The 26,216-nt window shown below is 33.3% G+C and overlaps 1 protein-coding gene across 2 annotated transcripts; it reads left to right on the top strand.

Moving 5' to 3' along the window:
- The first annotated feature begins 14,528 nt into the window (after positions 1-14,528).
- On the top strand, positions 14,529-17,773 carry LOC140886355 (eukaryotic initiation factor 4A-10-like). 2 transcript variants are annotated; one of them, XM_073292895.1, is made up of 5 exons: positions 14,529-14,648; positions 15,658-15,727; positions 15,821-15,927; positions 16,360-16,790; positions 16,927-17,773. In XM_073292895.1, exons 2-5 carry the CDS (start codon positions 15,660-15,662, stop codon positions 17,560-17,562), a joined length of 1,242 nt encoding a protein of 413 aa, XP_073148996.1. In that variant the 5' UTR covers positions 14,529-14,648; positions 15,658-15,659; the 3' UTR covers positions 17,563-17,773. The 2 variants fall into 2 exon arrangements, with proteins under 2 accessions (XP_073148996.1, XP_073148997.1); XM_073292896.1 differs by having other exon boundaries at positions 14,596-14,674.
- Positions 17,774-26,216: the final 8,443 nt, after the last annotated feature.

Here is a 26,216-nt window from a genome sequence, read left to right as displayed (position 1 = left end):
AAAGACAAAACTAAGATAAAACATGAACAAACACAATTAAATGCATGCAAACTACCAACAAAATAACAACAAAATATGCAAACAAAACACGACTATCACGCTTTCATGCGTCTCATACACAATCTCATATATGTATTTTTTATACTCTTTTCATATCTTTTCTATTGAATCCTATACTGACTTGAGAGTGTCGGAGTGACTTCGCTTTCGGGCGGAGTAATCTCACATTTTTTCTTTGATACACAGAAATATTTGGGATCATTCAGCTCAGTTCATTGAAAAAATTAGTTAGTTGATTACTGGTTCGCGGTAATTTATTTGATGAGAAATTTTTAAACACATCATAATGCATTAAGCGATATCAACCGAAATTACACCAGAAATAATAAAAAAAAGACAATGGAGTAGCTCAGGCTTCTAATCAATCATAAAACCAACTACTCTGACCAAAACATGAAAGGCTTGATTCGATGATCGCTTGACAAAAAGGAACAAACGTGAAGGAATTCCCTGTGCAAGGAATTTACATTTAGCGACTAACATACCCGAACTAGAAGGATCAAAAGACGAAAGTTAAGAACGTCAATAACAAGTTTTGCATCTGACTTTATTAAGTTATTCGGGTCATGCAGGTTTTTAAGCCAACTAAGAGCTTCTCGGATACCCAACACGTCCGCTAAATATGGATCTTGAATGCCCATATGCTATTATATTTGTTCTCACTTCTTTTTTATATTTTCATGTAGTTTAGCTTAATATAACATGATCGATGGGTGATATGTAAGAGATAACAAGATATCCATAATATTAATATATTATATTTAATTAAGTAAAATATATAAATAGCTCAGCAGGTTGGCAAAACTACAACTCAATCTGTTACAAGCTGGACTCTGGGTTTAGACTTAAGCGGATCAATCCATCAAAATCTTAAAAATAAACAAAAAATTAAAATAAGAAATGGCAAAAAATAGAAAAATCCATACACGAACAATTATAAGTAATGTACATATTTCAAAATTCATCAACCATACATAAATCGTTATTCAAAATCAATGATAAGCAAATAAAATAATAATGATTATTATCGTTTAATAATAATAATCACAATAAAAATTATTATATATGAATAAATAAATTATTATTTAACAAAAATAAGAAATACTAATCATAAATAATAAATAAAATACTGATAATATTGAGAATACTAACAAATTTGATATTAATGTTAATTATTGATAAGCACAAATTTTATAGTGGTTTTAGAACTTTATTTTGTTGTATTTGTGCTTGTTCGATATTTTTATTTCGAGTTTTGCGTTTAAAACATGAGTCAATTGTGAATAAATCCCTAAATCCAAACCTAACTTTTTTATAAATCCCTACAATAAAAATTCTTTCTTAAAACTCCCTAGGACCACCAAACTTGGTCAAATCCAATATTTAATTCTTGTACCCAATTTATGCATTTATGTACTCCATTTATGTAATGTTTGTGCTCAATTATGGTACTTGAATCAGTCTTAAAAATGGTATCAAAGTTTTAGGTTAAATATTCAAACTTAATATTATTCGTTAACTCATACTTTTCTTTGTTGAGGAGAAGATTTTTACAAAAGATGACTTCAAACGAAGGTTTGAATCAAGAGGATTTTATTTATATGAAATCCTATAAACAAGTTAATCTGTTCACATTAGATTACTTACGACAGAAAGATGATTTCTAACTCTCAATTTTTAGAAATTACCCCAGATTCCTCTAAACTCTCCGGAGATCTTAGAGAAATTCAAAAGACGGTACAATATTACAGCAATCAGTTGTATGAAATACCTCGGCAGATTGAAGGAATCCTTAAGAAACAAGAAGAAATTCTTGTAACCTTAAAGGATCTTCAAACTAAAATCACAAATCTAGAACAAACTTCAGGTTCTAGAAAAGGAAATACAGGAGGAAGGTTACCACTCTCGTTTGGTACCGAACCGTTGTTACATCAGAAAGGTAAAACCAAAATGGTTCAAAAACCTTTAACTGATGATGAAAGGATGATTAATCTTATAAAAGCAGTATCAGAGAAAAACACTATCTGATGACTACTTTAGAGAGATTAAATCTCGAGGATCTACAAGATCTTGCGGATTCTTTTGCGAATCTCAAAGTAGTAGATCTAAAAATGAACTTCCCTGAGGGTGAACAACCCATAGGGAATCCCCCAAGATATGCGGTTAAAACAGAAGAACCACATAGTGAGTTTCAGGTTGGAGAAAATTCACATCCAGCAGGAACCAGATCAAGAAGGAGTAAAATCCCACTCCATCAAACTCCTTACGGAAAAACTGTTTTAGATCCAATACATCCTTACGGGGTTATGTTAAACCTTGATGTTTTGGACTTCAAAAACAGAGAAGATCTTATAGATGATTGGACGTCAGCTATGAGAATTGCAGCAGGGACATTAGATCTTAATAAAGAAGGGTTCATTAAACTTCTAGAAATGAGTCTAATGGGATCTGTCAAGATTGCTTGGGAGATGACTATGCCAGATACGAAGGAATCAATCTTAGCAGGAGAATCCCTCAGCGAAATTGGAGAAAGAATGGCCACCCTATTTAAAGCACAATTCATAGGGGTAGACTATTTCAACAATCAAGATACAGAGAAAAAGAGAAGATATGCTCAAGCTCTGTATAGCCTCGAGTTACATGATATCTGTTTAGTTGATGAATACCTTATGTTATTCACTAAATACAGATGGAATTCAGGAGTCGAGGAAAATGTAGCTATTCAGCTATTTTTCGCAAAAATGCCAAGTCCTTGGAGAGAAATGCTGATTAAAGAATACGTTCCAGGTCATCTTGACACTTTGGCAAGACGCGCGTCCTTTTTGAAAGGGAAATTGGCAGAATGGTGCCATATGGCAGCATTACAGAAGAACTACAAGAAAATAAGGGGTATAAATAAACGTACACCTTTATGTTGTAAATATAATGATCTTCCAACGATAATTGGAAACAGATCATAGGGATTTAAAAGGAAGAAATTCAGAAGTAATCCCTACAATAAAAGAATGAGAAGTTCTTGGAAACCAAGAACATTTTGGTCCAAACAAAAGGCCAGATCTTATAGGTCAGGAAGAAGAAGTGGACCTACAAGAACATCCCCAGTAAAAAGCTCATCACAAAGTAGGGGAAGAACACCATCAAGAAGAACTCATACAAGAGCAAGTGAAAGTTTCAAGAATTGCAACTGCTGGACATGTGGAGCAAGAGGACATATATCTACAAATTGTCCAGAAAACGAGAAAAAAGGAGTTAAACTCTTTGAAGCAACACCAGATATGGATGATGCGGTCTTCTTTCAAGATCTAGTCCAAGTATATCAATTTGAGGATATCCCCTCAGATGAAAGCATATACGAAGAAGAGATATTGTTTAGTCAAGAAGATTCTGAGGATGGATCAGAATCAGAATCAGAATAAAGAAGAAGTGTTTCGGCATGAAACACATGAAAGTTTGGCTGGATTCTTTAGCCAAACCACGATATCTCATAATATGGTCCAAAGGATTATGAGAGAAAATCCAAAGTTACAAAAGTACCAGGGATTTTCGGCAGGACAAGTAGAAAGAGTCTTAGGCAACCTAGGGCTTAGACAAAGAAGACATAATTTGATTTACAAAGTATCCAGAAGGGAAATGGCAATCCCCATGAAGTTAACAAGTAATCAAATAGAGATGCAGTTAATTCCTTTTGAAGAAATAAGAGAGGAATTGCAAAAGTTGAAAGATGAGGTAGCAAGGACGATGTTTTGGATTCATATTGGAGCAATCCAAATAATGATCAAGGCAACTTTTAAAGAAGGAATAGATTCACCCATAGATATCGTAGTATGCGATAAAAGAATGGGGAATATTCAAGATGCTGTCCTGGGTACTATCTCAGGAAATCTTTTTGCAGAAAAAATTGTAGGAGTTATCTATCCAAGAATAGCCTACAATTTAGCTGACAGGGACTTTAGTCGAGCCTTGACGTTGCATCAAAACTTCAAGAAAAAGAGACTAATGAAGGAAGGTAATAGACCATATTCTATTACATATCAAATTTCATATGCTCTTTCTAATACTCATCATTCTGAATTATTTATTAGAAATGAGTTCATTGAAATTCCAGAGATCTTTGGGAAAGTTGCTCATGCAATATACCCAGAAAGAATCGAGTTTCCTTTAATTCAGGAAACAAACATTCAAATTCAAGACAGACCGGCTCTATACAGAGACCTTAAAATAGAACCTCGAAGGTTATCTTTTCAAGGAAACCGAATGACAAGTAGGAGATGGGACAAATATCCTATTCAAGAAATTCCACCAGAAGAAAAAGAGTTTTCTATAATAGGAAAACTTAGATCTCCAGAAGGATGGAAAGAAGTGAAAATAGTATTCGATATTACAAGTCATCGAAACCAATTCCCTTGTAACTCGATTTACTATTTGGAACAACATGAAAAAGGAACTTACCAAGGATTGATAAATATTGGAGAATTGGAAGTTCAAATATGTGGAATTCCAGGAAAAGAAGTGGATCAGCTCATTCTTGGCCTAGAGTTTCTGAAGGACCATAAACCATGGAAACGCCTTGAAAAAGGAATAGAGTTCATGGCAAAAGAAAAGACTTGGAGGATTCAATAAGAATTCTACGAAATGGAAAACCAAGAGAATTGGATAAGGGACAATCCCTTAATCAGATTCGAGAACTCTGTTTACAAACAGAGGAAAAAGCAGCTGTTGAAATTAGTAAGTCATGAACATGATTTACTAGATCGCATTGAAGAGGTAGAAAGGAGTAACCATACTCTACCTTCTGAAGCCTTAGGAAGACTAAAGGTGAATAGTCTTAATCGGATTACTGAGTTACAACACAGTCTGTTAAAAATGGCAGGGCCATTTAGTAATCCTTTTAAAAAATGACAACAAGTCCTTTCTCCATATACATTCCGATAGGAATGTTGTATGAACAATATAAGGCTGAATACTTTGCAGCTTATATTGATTCGGGAGCAGGAATTTGTACAGCAAAAAGAGGAGTCTTCCCTGAAAAATGTGAAGAAGATTTGCCAAAAATTGCTGGACGAGATTTCTCTCGAAGAATTTTAATTCTTTGCAAAGGAATAAAACAAGCAGAGATCCTTATAGGAGGAGCAGGTCAGACACCTTGGTACAAGGTAAAGACACCACCAATCTATTTCCATGATACAGGAGCTGATATCCTGTTAGGAAATAACTTCTTACAAATGTTTAAGAAGTACACACAAGACAATGAGTCAAAAAGACTTATGTTCACTACAATTTGTGATCATAAAATTATCGTTCAAAGACTCAAAGTTGCTTTTTATCGACAATTGCCGATAATATTTCGCAGCCAGCGTGGTGATAAGAGACAACTTTTTCACCCAAAAATGAAAGATCCAAGAAGGTTTGGAGAAATCATGTTAAAAATAATAACAGAACAAGAACTCCAAACAGAGGATATGGAGCTTCTCAAGGTAACTTTAATCATAGAGATATAGAGTTAGAAAATAAGGTATCCCTTGAATATGTCAAAAAGAGGCTCAAAGAAAGTTATAATGAGCATCCTTTGGCATGGTGGGATAGAAATCAACTCAAAGCCAGTCTTACTCTAAAGGAAGGCAAAGAGTATGAATTCGTCAGATATAAGCCTATCCCGATGAACATAACAGATCAAAGGGATATGAGAATGATTATCAAGGAACATTTGGACTTTGGTCTAATCAAAGAAGGAGTTTCACCATATAGTAGCCCAGGTTTTCTGGTCAGAAATCATGGTGAAATAAAAAAAGGGAAACCCAGGTTAGTTATTAACTACCAAGGTATTAATAAAATCCTGGAGTTTGACGGGTACTTCATACCTAGTAGAGAACATCTAATTAGCTATGTACAAAATGCTAGAGTGTTCTCAAAATTTGATTGTAAGTCTGGATTCTACCAGATAAGAATGGAAGAAGGCAGTAAGAAATTCACAGCCTTCTCTACTCCACAAGGACACTATATTTGGGAAGTTATGCCTATGGGATTGGCCAATGCACCCCAAATATTTCAAAGAAAGATGGATAATCTTTTTAAAGATTACTTCAACTTTATGTTTGTTTATATTGATGATATTCTTATAGCATCAAAAAACATAAACGAACATGTTAAACACTTAGAGATTTTCTCTAAGATTTGTAAACAAGAAGGATTGGTTTTATCTGAAAAGAAAGCAGTCATAGCAACAAGGAAAATTGAATTCCTTGGTATTGAGATTGATGAAATTGGAATAATTCTACAACCCCATATTGTGGAAAATGTAAAGAATTTTCCAGATAAACTCAAAGATGTCAAACAACTCCAGAGTTTTATAGGAGTAGTTAATTTTGCAGGGATGTTCATAAACAACCTAGCAATGTACAGAAAGGTGTTCAATCCTTTGTTAAAAAAGGATGCCAGATTTATATGGATCGATGACCATACTAAAGGGGTAAACCAATTAAAGGAGATATGTAAGAATCTTCCAAAAATGGCTATACCCGTAGATGAAGATGATCTGGTATTATTCACGGATGCTAGTGACGAATGGTGGGCTGCAGTCCTTACCAAGATCACCCCGGATGGAGAAATACCATGCAGATACTGTAGAGGTCTTTTTTCAGAATCTGAGGCCATCAGATGGCATATCAACGAGAAGAAATTCTATGCAGTTAAAAGGGCTTTTGAAAAATGGCCATTATTTTTACTTGCTAAATAATTCACGCTGAAGGTTGATAACACCCAGGTAAAAGCTTTCTTAAGAAATAAGATTGAATCCAAACCTGAGAAAGCTAGGTTATTAAGATGGCAATCATTATGTCAAAATTATATTTTTGATATTGTTATTATTAAATCTCATGAAAATATTCTTGCAGATTTCTTAACAAGAGATGGAAGGCAGTGACGTGGATTCCATCATGAAAATGCAGAGGCATCTCAGGGAACACCTTGGGTTGCTTCAAACCGAGTTCAACCAGTTAGTCATTAATGCTGAAATGGCTGGCAGGTTACAACAAGCCGATCGGATCAAAGTATTTAATCGTATTACTGGATGTATGCAAGCTCAAACTCAACTATGGGCTGCTATTCAAGGGCCAATTGTTAAGGCTATAGAGAAACCATTGGTTTCTCATAAACATGATATGTTAAAACCATTGGTTTTACAAGAAATAAAATTACAGCCACTGGTTGTAGAACAAAAGGTTGAGGATTCCAAAACCCAAGAAACAAGTGCTAATCTATCATCAGCTTTTGATGAATTGAATGAAGCAACAATTGATGAGAAAAACTCATCAAGTCAACCCTCCGCCTCTGGGGTAAAAGAGGAAGAGATCAATCTTAGGTCCAACACTGACAAGGGTAAATCTAAGATTGATACTAATCCAGCTATTATTTCTCCATTTCAGGTTTATCAACAAAGGTGGGAGAAATTAAAGACAAGGAGTGAAATCAATCCGAACACTTGCAGGGTTGATGTTGCAGGAATATATCCAAGGGTTTGGCTAAAAAACAATGTCAATCCTAAGGATGTAAAGCTCTGGTATGAATTTGGGGCTTTGGCCTCAGTTTATACAACGTCGCCAAGCTTCCCGGAGATATCACAGTTACCAAAATGGATCCAGGAAGCAGTTCAAGAAACATGGGCAAATAATGATCATTTGTCCAGAGGAGATGTGCTAGAATTATATTTCTTCAGTGCAGTTCCAGAACCAACAGGGAAAGGATCACACGAACCCTTTCATTTCATCAAGCTAAGGAGACCTGATTTGACGAGCCATAAATTTATCAAGGATCCTAAAGCTGAAGAAATACCCTTGGTGTCCACTTTTGAAGAAAATGAAATCTCAACCAGAAGGGCATGGGGTATTTGGGTCTGTCTCACCGAGATGGACAAAGTCAAATTTCCGTTCAAATTCTACCAAAATTATGTGAATGGATCATTCCTGTTAAACACAATGACAGGAAAAACTACGGCTTTCGCAGAAGAACTCTTCGAAAAGAAGAGAAACTTTTTGTGGAACAACAAGCTGCCGGGGAGTAAAGAAACTCGTCGAAAATTTTGTAACATGGCTCACATAGGAAGATGGTCAGAGGTTATCTGCCCAAAATGTCCTGATCAGAAAGAGCCAGAGTTCGGAAAAACATTCAGACCCCGAACGGATCGAAAAGATTTTTCCGAGACAAGCAAAGGTGGACAGGGACCACCAAAGATGCGTTTTTTCAGGGGACCACTGCAAAAGCAGAAGATGCCCCGACAAGAATAAAGAAGACATGTGAGGAGTATAGAGCCAAAAGAAAAAGGACGACATGTGACTCCTCCACCAACAAACGATTCCATCAATAATGGCATAACAGGACAAGGTGGATAACGGGTGATTCATCCACTAGCTAAAGATGCCATTAATAATGGCATAGAAGGACAAGACAAACAGCTGTAAGATTCCCTGAAGTTTCTCGGTGAAACGAGTGGAACCTCAGCTATAAATACAAGCGTTCAAGGAAGCTGAAGACATCGATCATTCCCTTCAGTTTTCTTACAAATAAATTGTTGTAAAATTTCTCTTTCTATTGTATAAATTTTCTTTTATGTATTTCAAGAACAAGGCTACTATGAGTAGCTAAACAAGTTGTCTTCTCCTCTTCAAAGGAGTTGATTTATGTAATAATATTATGTCTGAATAATTTTTCTAAAGTCTCTTGTTCTTTCATGCTCATATTTTATACTTAAATTCATATACCATACGCCTTAAGGTAGAAAACGAATTAAGGCTGTGCTGGGTGTCGTTGAAGGAGCTTGTGCAAAAACCATCTGTTGCGACTGCGTGGTTGGAGTGTGAGGAGCACTTCGTAAAACTCGGCAGGTATGACCCGACGACACTATGGTCAAAGAGGTTTTTGAATTTAATTCATCTTACGGAAGCATGTTGGACCCTAATCCAGAGTATATCGGCTGGAAACCTTGCGTAACCGATAGTTCGGCTTAGCCTGAACTGGTTCGATAGGTAAAACAATGCCACGTACAAAGGATTAAATGCTAAACACTTTATTAAGACAAATTTGGGGACCACTGGGGAGTTGAAACAAAGAAATTGGAGTGTAGGGAGTTAAGAGAAAGAAATGTTTGGGTTTGGGGATTTTAAAATAATTTGCCCTTAAAACATCATATTTATATTTTTTGTAGGTTTGACTTAAAGTTGTAGAAAGCTTTAACAACAAAGAAAAAGATGTCAAACTTTCCAATGTCACTTCGAATTCATATGGAAAATAGGAAGAATCATAAAGAAGAATGCAAAAGTATTTTAGAGAATATGTGTTCATACCCTGTGTCAGGTCTGGACCATGGTCCATGCATAGTGATGACAATTTCCTCCAAACTCGATGGAAAATCCGATACACGATCCGAATGGAGGAAGACTTTTTTGGACCCGATTAAATAAATGGGTGATTAGGTATGCGAATTTTGGATTTGGGGATAGAAAAAGATGTAGTAACATCTTACTCATCTCGACCCGAATACCCGATTAAATATACACACACATATGTATTATATATAAATAAATATGTATTTTAGAGTTTATCTCAAGTCTCAACGTCATTATTCTACAAAATAGCGTTAGCTTTATATTAATAATTTTCTATGTTCCATCCAATTACCATCATTCAACAAAAGTAAATTAGAATCAACATTTTTTTAATATAATAAATACATAAATGAGGATGTGGACGTAGGTATGAAATCCTACCCGAACCCGACCTATTATCATCCCTATCTATGCATCTTCATAAAAACAATCTCGAAAAAGTGCTGAAAAATAAATAAACGAACTCACGTCGTCCATATCATGCACGTACTTGACATTGACCACCTTCCATATCAGGCATGGACCCTATGCATTTTCCAAAAAAAAAAAAAAAAATCCTTCGTTGCACGCAGAAATTTAGAAAACTTTGAAACTATCTTTTGGACTCGATTTTATGGATATTTGGGCTCGAATTAATATGGAAAATATAAAAGCGAACCTTTGCACAATTTGGGAGGATTTTGACAATTTTTCAAGACGATTAGGGTTTGGAGCGAGGGAAAGAATACGCATTTCACGCGCCATGACCGAGATTCCTTCTCTTCTTCTATTTTTTTTATTTATGTTGAATTCAAACATTAAATTTTTCTCTAGTTTTGATTTTATATATGGAGTAGTCGTCTTTTGATTGGGATCGCGATAGGGCTAAACTTTTGACATTTGTTTGTATATTGGATTGATTAGTGTTTTGATTTATTTTATGTTATTGATTAGCATTCACATAGATTTATTTCTCGAAATCTAACTAATTAATTGTATGTGTGATGCTTGATATTAACTCGAAAGAGAATAGGTTGGAATATTCATAGTTTTTGATGTTAACATTAGGGGTGTTCACGGTTCGGATAACTGCCCGATTCGAACCGAGGATTTTCGGTTTTTCGGTTCGATTCGGTTTTTTTTCGCGGTTAACCGAACCGAACCGAACCGAATCGAACCGAACCGAAAAACCATTTTTTTCTTGTATTTGAATTTGAATTTCTTTACCAATCAATTAATATGTACATCAATATTGTGTGCTCATAAAATTAATTTCATTGAAAACTGAAAGACCAAAAGTCATCTTTCGTTCTTTTTAAAAAAAACATAATTGGTTTAATTACTTATCTAATTAGTCAAACATACATGACTTGAATTGTGGATTCAACTTGGAAAATGTATTGATTTAGTGATTTTAAAAAATATTTATTTTTGAAATAGAAATAATAAAAAATTAATGAAGTTATTTTATTATATTATATATACACATATTTGCATTATATATTACATTATTTTTATAAATTCATAAATTATTATTATTGAAATTAAAAACGTTAGCAATTTCTTTGTTTTAAGTGCAGTTATTTTCAAATATATTTTTCGAAGCATTAAATCATAAATATTTGATTTAACCATTATTTTTTTGCAAAAAATTATTCGAATAACTAAAAATATATAATTTTTTTGTTTGAAAAAAAAAACGATTTTTAGAGAAAAAAAATTTCCAATTTTTTTTTAAAAACCGGAAAACCGAAATAATTTCGGTTAAAAACCGAACCGAACCGTCCAATTCGGTTCGATTTTCGGTTTGGCTATTCGGAGAACCAAAATTTCGATTCGGTTCGAGCCAAACCGCCTGAATGAACACCCCTAGTTAACATAATAGTCTAGACAAAAAGGAAAAATTGTTGAAACAAACGAAGTCTTGATGTTGACATAACAGTCCACGTAGAATACAATGGTAAATTGCGTTTGAAGAAAAGCTAAAGACGAAGACTAGACAATCCTCGGAGCCAAACTAAAATAGTCAAACTGGTTTGACTTTGACCATAACCAAACTAAAATCATCAAGCAGTCAAGTCAATCAACCGAGATCACTTGGTAAAATGCATTCAATTTTGAGAGCTAAACTAAATCAATCTCTCTCAAATCCAAACTGTTCAGAGAGCCAAACTGCTTCAACAAAGCCAAACCGAATTACTCAGACTGAACAATTGCGCGACTGAACTCTCCAAGAGACCACGACTGAACTCCACATATTAGTGTTACTTCTGTGGATATACTTTTCCGTATATAGCTGACACCGCAAAGCCAGAGCACAACAGTGTACCAACATGTCAGAAGATGTACGATGACAAGACAAGATAACGGCCTCAATTTGAATTTGAAAGAGCCGTTAGAATCCGAGTATAAATAGACATCAAGGGTGCTTGAAGAGGCATCCGGATCCTTAGAAAAGAACTCGCAAACACATTCAAGTTGTCAAGAGGTACTTTCAGTTTACTCATACACATTCAATCGAGGAATCCAAAGCTTGCTTCAAAGAGTATATCCAAGAGCCAAATAACACAAGCACACACATCAAGCATATCAGATCAGTTAGGATCATATTGTGCTAAGTGTTAAGTTGTAATACAAGTATTGTATTTGTTTATCAGTTGAGGTGCTGCAAACCTCAATGTAACAAAAATCAGTCGATAACTGAGTTATTGAGTTTATGAGTTCTGAGATAGGAAATTAAGTGTAAGTCCTTGTCTTGGAGTGGATCATTGCAAAGAGTTGTAATAGTCAAAGTCTTCTAGAATGAATCATTCCGAGGTGAAAGAAAGGGTGATGTAGGAGATTGAGCTCCGAACATCCAAAAACAAATACTTGCGCATTTTAATTTCAGTCGAGCACTCTCACTCTCACTCACTCACTGCTTTAATCAAGAAATTTGATTATAAGTTCTAATATGTTAGTCGACCTCATTCCACACACGAGAAAGGAAACAGTTCAGTTGACCAACCTCAACTGAACTAAACTAATTATTTCAATTTTCAAAGGTCAACTGCTACAGTCGAAACAGTCGAGACAAATCACCAAATCGATCCCCATCAAGTGGTATCGAGAAAGCAGTTTACGCACACCCAAACCGATCCTAACAGAATAGATTGAAAATAACTCAAATATTGATCAAAACATGGTTAAACCGACTAAAAATTGTATTCGTTTCAGTGTGGTACAAAGCTGAAATTCCATAGTTGTTGAATGCGTTTTTGTTTAATTAAATTCAATAAAAAATAATTGGATTGTTAAATAAAAAATATTATTAATTGTACAAATAAATTAATAATTAAGATAGAGAATTTCATCGTGACTTTAGATAATTCTTATTTGATTAAATCCGATAGGTGACAATAATTCATGTTTGGTACCATTGTGTGTTCTCATTCATTTTTTTGAAATTTGAATTTGTTTTTTTTTGTTGCTTAATTCATCGTTTAATTTAATTTAGATCTTTTTTTAGAATAATTTATTTCATCATAATTAGTTGAATTTTTCACAATAATAACTTATTTTATTCATCTTATATTAAATTAAATGATTTATATCCTAGTATTTAAATATTAATCTATGTGGCCGGGGTTGATACTTGGACTCATCATCTATTTAATATTATTTGATCTAGTCCGCTAGCTAGATTTATCCCCAATCGAAATATTTGGTCAATTATAAAATAAAAATAAATTCATAATAATAATAATAATAATAATAATAATAAAATAAAATTATTATTAAATAAAAAATTTCCTAAAATATCTTACATTTTTACCATTGAAAATTATATCATTTGATTAAAAAACGGCTAAAAATAAACTATTTTAGAAGCTAAAATTTATGATTTTTAAAATTTTGTTTTTACCCTCTTTTTAAAAATAAAACAAAAAAACCTTTCAATATTTATCCAAACATTAAAATCACTTTAGCTTTTTTTTTTTTAACTGCAAGTGACAACCAAAAAGAGAACGTAAGATAGTGAACTTAAATTATCAATTTTATCTCCTTGCACTTGCGAATATGGGAGGGTTAATGGAAGGGTAAATTGATTTTAAATCTCTAAATCTAAACTAAAGTTTGTGTTTAATTTTTGTCAGAAAAAAAGATGTTATCAATCTTTGATCCAAAAATTTTTTTTTTTTGCACTTCCTGGGCTCACATATTTCTTCTCGGATGAAAGTCGGTACAAAACATTGAAAATATGGTACGAATACATGATATTTGAGTATCAACTGTTTAAAATCTGATACTAATGTATGATTTTTGAGTACTCATACATGTAATCAAGTATTGATATCAATGACATATTTGTCTTCTTTGGATAAAAATCGATACAAAATATTGAAAATATGATACTAGTATATGATATTTGAGTACTAAATGTGTTAGATATAATATAAATATATGATTTTTAAGTAATCAAATATATGTTGTAAGTGTTGGTATTAATAAATATGTTCAGATTTTATCCTCGAAATCTTGTATTTTTTTACCAGATTATCAATTAGTGCTCGAATATCATATATTGTGTCATATTTTCAATGCTTTGTACTGACGTGAAAAGACACGTGAGACCAAGGAGTGCAGAAACATGCTTCCGTAGATCTGTAAACACATTTTTTTTTACAGACATTGAACAGAAAAATATCAAGAGTTTATATCCTGTTATAAATCATAAAAGAAATAGAGAGATGAGATATAAATTCTTTACAGATATTATCTTGACATATTTATCTGGATCACAAAACATCCAAATCTATATAAATAAAGATAAATATCTACTAATAAGAAATTATCAATGAATATAACATCTCCAAGCATCTTCTATCGTAGTTTTACTTAATAATAATAGATAATAATTATAGAAAATTAGAGACACCATATAGATTTTATGGCTATTTTAGGAACTTTATTTTCGGCCCACGCGTAAAACGAACGATAATTAGTAAATTAATTAATAGTCAAAATTTTTTAGCACGATTAATCTTTAACAGTCAATTGCGTGCTCTTCAATTTTCTTTTGTTGACTTTAACTTTTACGCGCTTTAAAAAACATTATATAACAGAGAGTTTCCCTCTTTTCAACTTATTTTATTTCAAAAGCCTGAACGCAAGATCTTCGTCTCCGAAGACAAAAATCAATCGTCAACGCCGCCTCAACAGCAAAATCGAGAAAAAAAACCAAGACAAATTGTGGGTTTCGATTATCTTCTAGTTATGTTCGTGTTTTTTCTACTAAATTTACGATTTCTGTTCAGGAAATTTAGTTTAAAGGAGCCAAATATCGCCAAGATTCTCTCTTTTAACTTATGCTCGGCGTGGTTTGTTGATTATTATTGTTTTTAATCGACGGAAATAAGAAAGCATAGAACATGCAATTGAATTTTACGAGTATTGATGTTATATCTCTGTTCCGATTTTCAACTGTAAAAAGCTATCCTAAATTTGTCGATGTTTGAGGTTGTCTGAATTTAGCTTCATGAGATGTCTTATTTGATTTTCAGAAGAATCCAAGTATTAATTTTTACGTTATATTGGGGGTGCTGTTCTGTTAGCCAATTTAAATTAAAGCAGAGCCTTATTATGCATGTTATAATATATTTGAAATTGTGGAAATAGAAGTATTTATTTCAGAATTTGGAACTGTATTAAGATGTGAGGTAGCCGCCCTGTAATCAAGATTTTTAAAAAAAGATTGGATGCTGAATATTGTAAAACCATGATACGTCTTACTTTATTTTAATATTGCACCTACGTTCAAAAGATCTTGAATTTTATGAGGTTTGTGTTTCTCTAAAAATTTAACATATTAGATGTAAAGCATCTAATCACATGTGAAACTAATTGATTTCCTGTGAAGTGAATTGTTTGAAAGTACTATGCAATTATTGCTAGGAAGTTATGAATTCAATATGATTTATGATGATTTATTATAAAATACACATGTTGAGCCTCCTTTCCATGTCCTGCCGACTGAATTGGCCGAGTATAATTGGAGGGATTTATGATTAGACCCAGCAATTTAGAGTTTTGTTTTGCTCCTTTTTTTAAAAAAAATTTCTCGATTCTTTTTCCCGCTACTTTTTATGTTTTACTCTTGCGGCTACTCGTTCCATTACATTACATTACATAGCTGTTCTGCTACTGTGTAGTATATTGCTTGTGTTTATTTGCTTTTCTTTTCTTGTTTCTATGTATGCAGTTATGGCTGGAATGACAAACGAAGGTTCTCAATTTGACGCTCGTCAATATGATGCGAAAATGAATGAGTTGTGAGTTCTTTTAATTTGCCTGTAGCTTTCAGCATTGTAAATGATTTCTTTCTTTCTTCGGCTTTCTCTGATGGTATGGATTTGTGGGCACAGATTTGGAGCTGATGGAGAGGAATTTTTTACTAGTTATGATGAAGTATATGATAGTTTTGATGCTATGGGTTTACAAGAAAATCTTCTCAGGGGCATCTATGCTTATGGTATGCTCAAGTTAAACATTGAATTTGTGATGCAGTTGTCCCATTCTATTTTCATAATTTATATATCTGTTGGGTAATTTTTTTATTTTTTATTTTTTCAATTTGTCATTCTTTCCATCTTTCTTCTGTGTCTTATGGGAGCTTGTTTGGACATGTTATCAAGAAGTTGCCAATGAACTTTTTTTCATTTTTTAAGATTTAAGATTAAGATTACTTGGTGTGGTTGATGGGTGAATATAGTGGCGGCAGCAGCGGCATTCTTTTTGCCATAGATAAAAGTATCTGCTATATTTTAAGATGTTCTTTTGACTTCTAATTCATGTTGTTTGGAAATGGAGTGCTTTTTCTTGTTTAGCCTCTTTTTGGGGTGAAATTAAACTGATCTCTTTGGTAAAAAATTAAAAATTAAAATGATCTCTATATGTATTTAAGGTTTTGAGAAGCCCTCTGCTATTCAGCAAAGAGGTATTGTTCCCTTCTGTAAAGGACTTGATGTGATCCAGCAGGCTCAATCTGGAACTGGGAAAACTGCGACCTTCTGCTCTGGAGTTCTTCAGCAGCTAGACTATAATGTAGTTGAATGCCAGGCTTTGGTTCTTGCACCTACTCGCGAGCTCGCGCAGCAAATTGAGAAGGTCATGCGAGCATTGGGTGATTATCTCGGTGTCAAGGTTCATTCTTGTGTTGGAGGAACAGTCGTTCGTGAAGATCAGAGAATTCTTTCCGCTGGTGTGCATGTTGTGGTTGGCACACCTGGACGTGTATTCGACATGATGAAAAGGCACTCTCTTCGCCCTGATTACGTTAAGATGTTTGTACTAGACGAAGCTGATGAAATGCTTTCAAGAGGGTTTAAGGATCAGGTCCATCTCTTCACTTTTCAGATCAAATGATGAAGATTTTCCATTTGATCAATATGCTCTCTTCATTTTTAACTGTGGTTGTTTCTTAAGGCAATGAGTGCATTAATTTACATCTAATGTCAATATATTCTTTCAGATTTACGATATTTTCCAGTTGCTTCCTCCTAAGATTCAAGTTGGTGTATTTTCTGCTACTATGCCCCCTGAGGCTCTTGATATCACAAGGAAGTTTATGAATAAGCCCGTACGAATTCTTGTGAAACGCGATGAACTTACCCTCGAAGGTATAAAGCAGTTTCACATTGATGTGGACAAGGAGGAATGGAAACTTGAAACACTCTGTGATCTGTACGAGACTCTGGCCATCACACAGAGTGTTATCTTTATCAACACTAGGCGTAAGGTCGACTGGCTCACGGACAAAATGCGTAGCCTTGATCATACCGTATCTGCAACACATGGCGACATGGACCAGAATACAAGAGATATCATTATGAGAGAATTCAGATCAGGTTCCTCACGTGTTCTTATCACAACGGACCTCCTGGCTCGTGGGATCGATGTCCAGCAAGTGTCTCTTGTCATCAACTATGACCTACCGACTCAGCCCGAAAATTACCTGCACCGTATAGGCCGTAGTGGGCGGTTTGGTAGGAAGGGTGTTGCTATCAACTTTGTAACCAGAGACGACAAGCGTATGCTTTCCGACATACAAAAATTTTATAATGTCATAGTTGAGGAGCTGCCAGAGAATGTTGCTGATCTTCTGTGATGCCCCGGGTTCAAGTTATTCACGATCTTATCTTGTAGAAATTAGAATATCTTCAATTTTCCGTTCGTTGCAGTTCTAAACTCAAATGTAACAAAAGTTTTGGTTTTCTTTTTGTGTTGCAATTGTCCAAAAACAACTGATATTGGACGATTTTGGGATTAAAAGTTTACTCGAGTGTTTTAAACTGATTGTGATATATAAATCTTTTTCAAACGTTTGGTTTGGTATCTCTGCTAAGAGGGGCTTTGCTGCAGACTGTAGTGCGACTATCATACGTAGGATACGCGATTAGTATACTATCATGTTCTTAAATTATTAATATATTTTTTTAAGTAGTATTTTTTAAGTAGTATAAAACTATATCTATCTATATACCTATACCTATTATATTATAATTATACTATAATATATATAAATATAAATAAATTATAAAAGTGTAAAACGAGATTAAAGTTTTTTATCTTTGGTTTGTAAACACTTGATAAATTATGTTAATATGTTTTTATAAAATACATTTTTATGATAATGTCAAAATTGACAAAGTATGTGCATATTTACTAAAATATTGAAATTACTTTGATTTTTATTTGTTTGTAGATAAAGTGAACATATTTTTTTTACAAAAATCTTAATTAAATACTCATCCAGTTTCCTAAAAATTGAAGTACCAAAATACTTTGGTTTTTATTTGTTTGTAGATGAAATGAACAGATTTTTTTCACAAAAAATCTTATGTATTTTAATTTGTGTAAGGAGCTATCAAGCTAAATAATTACAATATGCATGATTTCATAAATATATATTAGAAAATATCATATTTGTAAAGTTGAAACAAAAAAAAGTAACGATTTTTTCTCCTCATAAAAACTAAAAACTATAACAATTATTTCACGAGTGGATTGCAGTCAACGAAAAAATATTTTTACGAGAGTTGGATATGAATAAACCGATTATAACTTTCTGTAAATTAAAATACATGTTTTGAAGATAAATTTTTTAATTTTTTTGTAAAGAAATCTTTTCAAAAATTATTTATTTGCATTACTCACTACTTTCTTGTTATAGCTCAAAACAACGATGTTCGCAAAATTTGTATACAGATCTATTGAGCTAAAAAATTAAATCATGAGTTCATAAATATATATTAAAAAATATCATATTTTCAAAAGTTATTAAAAAATATATATTTGAATTAAATTACATACCAATGTTGAAATAAATCAATTCAAATGAAATTAAGTTTATTTCAAAATAATAAATAAAGAGCACACCAACACACTCATATCATATATGAATATGTTGAAATTAAACATAATTAACTTTTTTCCTCCTCATAAATGCTAAAAAATGTAACAATTATTTATGGAAAAATCTTACAATTAACGAGTGAATATTTTACGAGAGATAAAGATGGAGGGTTTTGACCAGCCCAATTGGTCCACAAGCGAGTTCGGGGCGAGTCTCGGGTTTGATAAAATCCACCCGGACCCGCCCGCCAAAATATATGCATATCTTTTTTACTATATTATAATGCACAAAACCATTAGAAAAAAAAATGAATTTGGCTAAAAATGTGAACGGGCAAAATTGCCACTATTTTTTTTTTGTGCTCTAAAATCAGAAGGGCAAAACAAAGATTGAACCAAACTCAACCTCCCCCACTACCCATTTCCCACTCACGTTTCTTTATTCTCCATTCTCAATCCTTCCACATGATTTCAATTTTTTTTCCAGCTTAGAATTTATGTAACAGGGGTGTATTCAATTCAAAATTTTAATGATTTTCAGTGACTTTTAAAATGACAGACTTTTATGGAGTTTGACAGATTTTTATTGATTTTTATAGAAAGTCATAGAATTGTAAACAGAATTCTATGGATTTCTGCAGAGTTTTTGGCAAACTTTCATAGACATATATTTAATAGATTTTATAACTTGAACGACGTTAAAAATATCTATAGTTAAATATCTACAAACAAATACAAAAGTTTTAAAATTACAGTATGATGGCGAAAATATTATATTTACCTGTCATAATATATTTAGTTTTCTGTAGTATCATTTAATGTCATTAATATTAAAATTAGTTGTATAATTTGTGTATTAAAATAAAAAATTAATTCAAAAATTCCAACCGGCAAAATTCAAAAAATTGAAATTTTTGGTGTTTTTTAAAATTTTGAATTTTAAATTATAAAAAATAATTAATCAAAAATTTATAAATATTTTTTAAATCGGCTAAAAAATAGAAAATTTTGAAGAGAAAATGTGCTTATAGAAATGTGATTTGAATTAGAAAAGATAGAGATATGTAGAAATATTATTTGAAAGAAGAGAAAGAAGAAATGAATAATTAGAAGTCTATTCAAATCTTGCGGATGAATCAAAGACAAATCTTGACATTTTAGCATTGTACATTATGTTTTTATGTTTGTACTTCAATGACTTTCATGGAGTCATTAAAAATCCATTGAAAATTTGAATACCTCTAGACTTTTATAAAGTTTTTAAAAGTCAATGTTGAATACCACATGACTTTTAAAAACTCCACGGAAGTCTATTTTGGATACCTCTGGATTTTTGTAGAGTTTATAAAAGTTTAGATTGAATACCTATTGACTTTTAAACTCCACCAGACTCTATGAAAGTAATTAAATCTCCCACTTTGAATACACCCACCTAAATTTATGTTAATAAATCTTATATCTTACTAATTGATTATATAAGATATCACTTGATTATATTCAAATATTAGATTATACACGCAAAACATGTATCCCGTAGTTAGTATATATAATATATATGCATGTATAGTGATATAATTATAATTTTTTTATATTAGATAATTAATACTTAATCCATATATTTAAGTTTTAATATTTTTGTATTAAAATGATTTTATATTATTATGATATGTTAAATATAAAACATATCATCATATTTTTTTGTGTTATTAATTATTAATTGAATATAAGTTCATAAATTTAAATCGTGATAATTTTTTTTAAAAAAAATTATTAATATAAAGTGAAAAATAAATTTAGTGATTTGTTATTTTTTAAAAAAATTATTGAATAAATATATAATTTTATATATTTTGGCGGGTCTAACGGGTCTAACCCATTGGACTCGTCGGGTTCACGCAGGACAGGACGGGTCGGTCTCAGATTAAGTCAAACTGTCCTCAGACCCACCCAGTTGTCATCCCTACTTCGATAAACTACAATCTTTTAGAGACGACATATATAAAATAATATACATTTCTTCTCAAAGTGGACAAGACAGTTGAAATAAAGAATGCTAGCATTTTTAATTGAAATAATTCAAAATTAAAAAAATATCAACGAAACCATTACAACCGTAGATTTCGAACAACAACAAATTAAAAATAAAAGAGAACATTCAATAATATCATTGATCATTAACGATATTGACTTAAAACTTACAAGTAATAGAAGAAAATAACACAAAAATGGAGATGAGATACTAGGGATGCAAACGAGCCGAGCTACTCGCGAGTAGCTCGTGAGTAGCTCGGTCAAAGCTCGACTCGAGCTCGATTTGACCAAGCTCGAGCTCGAGCTCGAGTAGCTCGAGCTCACAATCGAGCTCGAGTCGAGCTTTATATCTATATGTTCGAGTAGCTCGCGAGCTACTCGATAAGGCACATATATTAAAAAATAATATAAATAAATATAATATATATAATATTATATTTATATATATATATATATATTTATAATATTTATATATTTATTCATTTATTTATTATTGTATTTATTTATTTATATAATATTATATTTATTTATTTATTCATATATTTTTAATTTATATATATTTTTTAATTCAAGCTCGAACTCGAGCTCGAGTACTCGAACACTGCTCGAACTCGAGCTCGAGTACTCGAACACTACTCGAGCTCGAGCTCGAGCACATATTTTACTACTCGATCGAGCTCGAGCTCGAGTAGTAAAATATGTGCTCGAGCTCGAGCTCGAGTAGTGTGCTACTCGAGCTCGACTCGGCTCGATAGCACCCCTATGAGATACAACGAATTATTTATACTCTTGCAAGGAAATTTTTTTAGCATAAAAAATAAATAATAAAAAATATGTTCTCCAACAAAAGAATCAATGAATAAAGATATATAAATACTACTACCAGAAATTCGGGTATTAGAGACCGAAATATCGGTCTCTAATTTTAATTAGCGACTGATTACGATGAGTCTCTAATGTTGAGATCGAAATCAGTCTCTACAAATTATCAATATATTCATTCCTAATTCGAAAATTACATTGTCCTTCATCAAACTGAATTTACAGTGATCTTTATGAAAGAGTGGGTGCCCGGTTAGCCAACTTGTGGCTAAGGGCTTTTATGACTCTATGTAAAACAATCTTTTGTTTAATATAATTTACACTTTTATAATGGTATTGACTTTATCTTTCTTCATATTGTTATATTATGATATAATATTGTTGTTTTGATAAAGACCTTGAATATACTATAGTGTATGTACGATGTGGTAGCACATGAGGATGACTATCATGAAACACATCTTATAGTCACTGTATATTCTAAACTGTTCCTAGTCAATTGAGCCGTCCGCAAAAAGGGATAAGGATCGCTCGAGATTGAGACTAGCATTTGCGATGCCGAGTACCACGTTTCATTGGTATGAAACATAAAGATGTTCAAAACATGCAAATGGATATTCATATGATGAATGATCGAACTACCCTATTCGGACTTTCCAAGTGGTTATCACTTATCGAGTGGATAAAGTCCGCGGTTTTGGTTGTACACCATTATTCCTTATTACTTGAAACATCATTGAGACTCTATATGCTAGTACTATGCTTTGACTCGTTTACCGACTCTATTAGGGTCATCAGGTGTCGGGATTGGGTACAGTTACGACGCATATAGGAGTCGATGCTTTGTTGTCAAGGATTCACCACATACTTGCGAGTGTGGATATCCTATGCGATCTGAGGAGATATTAGTGTGACGAATCTCTGGCCAGAGTACATGATGTGTTTTAGGTTAATTGGTTATCCTAGTAACACATGCGATGTCACTATTTGATCTCCAAGATGTGATGCATAGTTATCGAATCTCGAACGACTCTCGATATACCAATGGTTGTTGATTCGATCGGGATATATGGATGAAGAGACCGTACTGTATGCTAACCAAAATCTACTGGTTCTTGCAGGCACTATCAGTAATACCTAGGAAATCATGGGGCGATGTTGCTAGGCGCTCTTACCATGATTCGATGGGTAAGTCGGAAATTGTTGTTCCGAGTCACAAGGAGTTGTGAGTCCACGGCTAGCTGTATTCCTGAACCATTGAGGATTACACAAGTAATGGATTACTAAAACCCCGTAGAGATAGTTAAATTTAAAGAGTTAAATTTAATGAAAGAGAAGTTGGACTTCTTAACTAAAGGGAGTGGGATTTCCTAAAATGACATAGGGATGGACATTTTTGGAAATCACTGAATTCGGATTCAGAAAAATTATCTTGACTCTAAAAGATGCAGAAATGGTTTCTGTGCACATTGGTAAAATCAGTTTATCAATCGGAGTCACGATGAATTTTATATTAATTTCTATAACAACGGGCTTGGCTTGTTGGGCTTAAGTTAAGGATTGTGGGCTTTAAGGAGTTAGAGTCCTAACACAATTATAACTTAACCTAGTCTAGAAATTATCTATAAATACATGTAGTGGGTTCGAAAATTACGTGTGATTCAGTCTTCAAATTTTCGAACACTGCATAATTATTTCAAGAGGATTTTCGAAAATTCCTCTGTCTCTTTCGGAGAAAATTCGGCTTGTGATTTTTGTGAAAAATTACAATCTGAATTAACAGATCATATCTGTTTATTCTCTACGCAAACTTCTGATTGATTTCTAGTACAGTCAATCAGAGGATTTCTGTTTTCTGTTCGTGGACCTTATTCTGGTGATTGATCGTGACGCCATCAGTTCCCGGGATTTACAAGAAGAGCAGATTAAATTCTGTTGGAGTCCATAATCTCATTTCGAGATTTAAGGTAAAACATTAATTGTGATTATTTGTTTTACTTGTGTGAATTTAATCGTAAAAGTTTTGATACCCAGATATGGAATCGTTCCATATTAATAAAATAAAATTTTTAAACTTTTGCTGCACCGGGTATCAATTCTAATTGATCTGAACACAGTTTTCCCACAGTGGTATCAGAGCCAGGTTGCTCAGATCAACCGATTAAATTAATCGATTGTACAAAATTTTTAAGCCTCGTTTTTGAAACAAAACAAATTTTTAAAAAATCAAAATTTTGACGGGCAAAACACGGGCAGCGATCGTCGCTGCCCAGCCCGAGCCCCGGTCGGGGCACGGGCTGCCCGGGATTGTCCCGGGCAGCCTGGAAAATTAAAATTTTAATTTTAAAAAATTTTGAATTTTTGAAATTCTTGTGTTTGATCCGATCGAAAATTGTTTTTGATTAGATCACGAGGCATCAGATTGAATTGTTCGAGTCCGAAATTTTTAAAATTGATTTTTGGATAAATTTGAATTTTTGGAAAATTTATAAATTTTATCCGTTAAATTAAATTTTATAAAAGTAATTATTTTGGTACAATTGATGATAAGATATGATCTTATGGATGGATAAGATAAAATATGATTTTATCTTTTAAATTATGATGTCATTGCATGTTTATCCGATTATTTAATTATTGAATTAATTAATGGATAAAGGATGATCGATTGCCATGACCAATGTTTTAGGTGTATGTTAGGTGATTTACATTTGTCTTATTGTTGTTGGTGTTTATTAATGGGCTTGGTTTATAGCCCAATATGATTGTCATATGTAATAAAAGTGGGCCTAGTTTATGGCCCGTTCCCACCCCTAAAAATGTATCCCATATTTGTCATCAAAATTTATTGTAAATTTATTAGACTTAGTGGGAGACAAAGATTTGAAGAAATGGTGGGCCCAGCAGACAATGAAGACCGAAAAAATGTAAATTGGAAGCACAATGTAATAGGATTGCATTGCATACTTGCATAACACCTAGGATTGGACTTAGACTCGTGATTGGCAACCACGGGTCGAATAGTTAATGGGATCGATCATCCTTTAATAATATATGATATTATTGATGTATGCATGTTTAGACTAAATTTTATGAATCCCGCAAACATACATATATTTGCATGATGAGACAAATTTTCAAAAATAAAATCCCTCATTTTAAATATGATTTAAAATTGATATCAAGATAAACAAAAGGGAATTTTAAATATTTTTTAAATATTCCTACCTTCCATCAACGATCAATTTATGTGATGCTACCCGCGGATACGGTCCGGCTCATATTATTGGGGGGGCCCGTTCGTCGGAAAGCTGTACATTGGATCGACACATGTTGTAAGTTGGGTGGAACTCCCATGGGATTGGCTCATATTATTGGGGATCCACATGGCGACCGTCCATCACAACTTAATATTGATGGGTCATCTTGACATGTCACAATAAACGGCGTCATATTATTGGGCCCTTATTGGACATGAGGTAAAAACATGGAGGTTGCTTTGGAAGCAATTGGGCTCTACCTTTTGAAAATTATGGTTGGCTGATATTGTTCGGGACCATAGTTTGTCAATTGGACTCCATGTTCCCACTAAAGAAAATGTTTCTCGTTTTCACTAGAGGGTAGTGAAATCGTCAAAATAGTGGGAGTGTAATTCATAAAATGAAATTCGCCATATTTTATGTCTTAGTAAATTAATTAAACAAATCACTGATTATTGTCTGTTTCCTTTTCAGTATTTCATTACTATAAATTCGCGTAATCCACTACTCTCAATTCTCGATCAAAACAAGTTGACTGACGCTAACTATATGGAATGGTTCCGTAAGTTAAAAATCATTCTAAATTCGGAGAAGGCTTTCTACGTGTTAGAGAAGCGTCCTCCGAAGGAAGCCCCGGCTAACACTAGTCCGGAAGAGTTGAAAAAGCTTGACGATTGGTGGGACCATGATGTCAAGGCAAAGAGTTATATGCTAGCATCAATGTCTGATGAAATCCAGAGGCGATTTGAGGATGCGGTGAATGCTGCTGACATTCACAGCGCACTCAAGGAACTTTTTGGAGCTCAGTCAAGGGCCGAGAAATTTGCAACTGTCAAAGAGTTCATGACATGCCGCATGCGAGATGGGACTTCGGTCCGTGAGCATGGGGTACACATGATTGGGCTCATTGAAAAGTTGGTAAAACTCGAACTGACATTAGAGCATGAACTCAATGCGGACTTGTTGCTTCTTTCACTTCCTTCGTCGTTTGACGGCTTTGTGATGAACTTCAATATGAACAAGATAGAGGCCACCCTTGAAGAGATGGTCAATATACTTGTGACTTATGAAGTCACACTAAAGAAGGATAAACCGGTACTCTTGGTTGGCTCCTCTTCTAACTCTAAGAAAGGACCAAGTGAAAAGGGTAAGAAACGTTCTGCCCCGCCCAAGAAGATTGTACCAAATAAGAAGGGAAAGGCTAAGGCTTCAATTGGAATAAAAGATGAAAACGTTTGCCATTACTGCAAGAAACCCGGTCATTGGAAACGTAACTGCAAGGAATACCTCGAAC

This window comes from Henckelia pumila, chromosome 3, assembly GCF_033568475.1.
Source record: "Henckelia pumila isolate YLH828 chromosome 3, ASM3356847v2, whole genome shotgun sequence".
NCBI classification, from domain to species: Eukaryota; Viridiplantae; Streptophyta; class Magnoliopsida; order Lamiales; family Gesneriaceae; genus Henckelia; species Henckelia pumila.
This window is presented reverse-complemented; position numbering and strand designations above follow the sequence as displayed.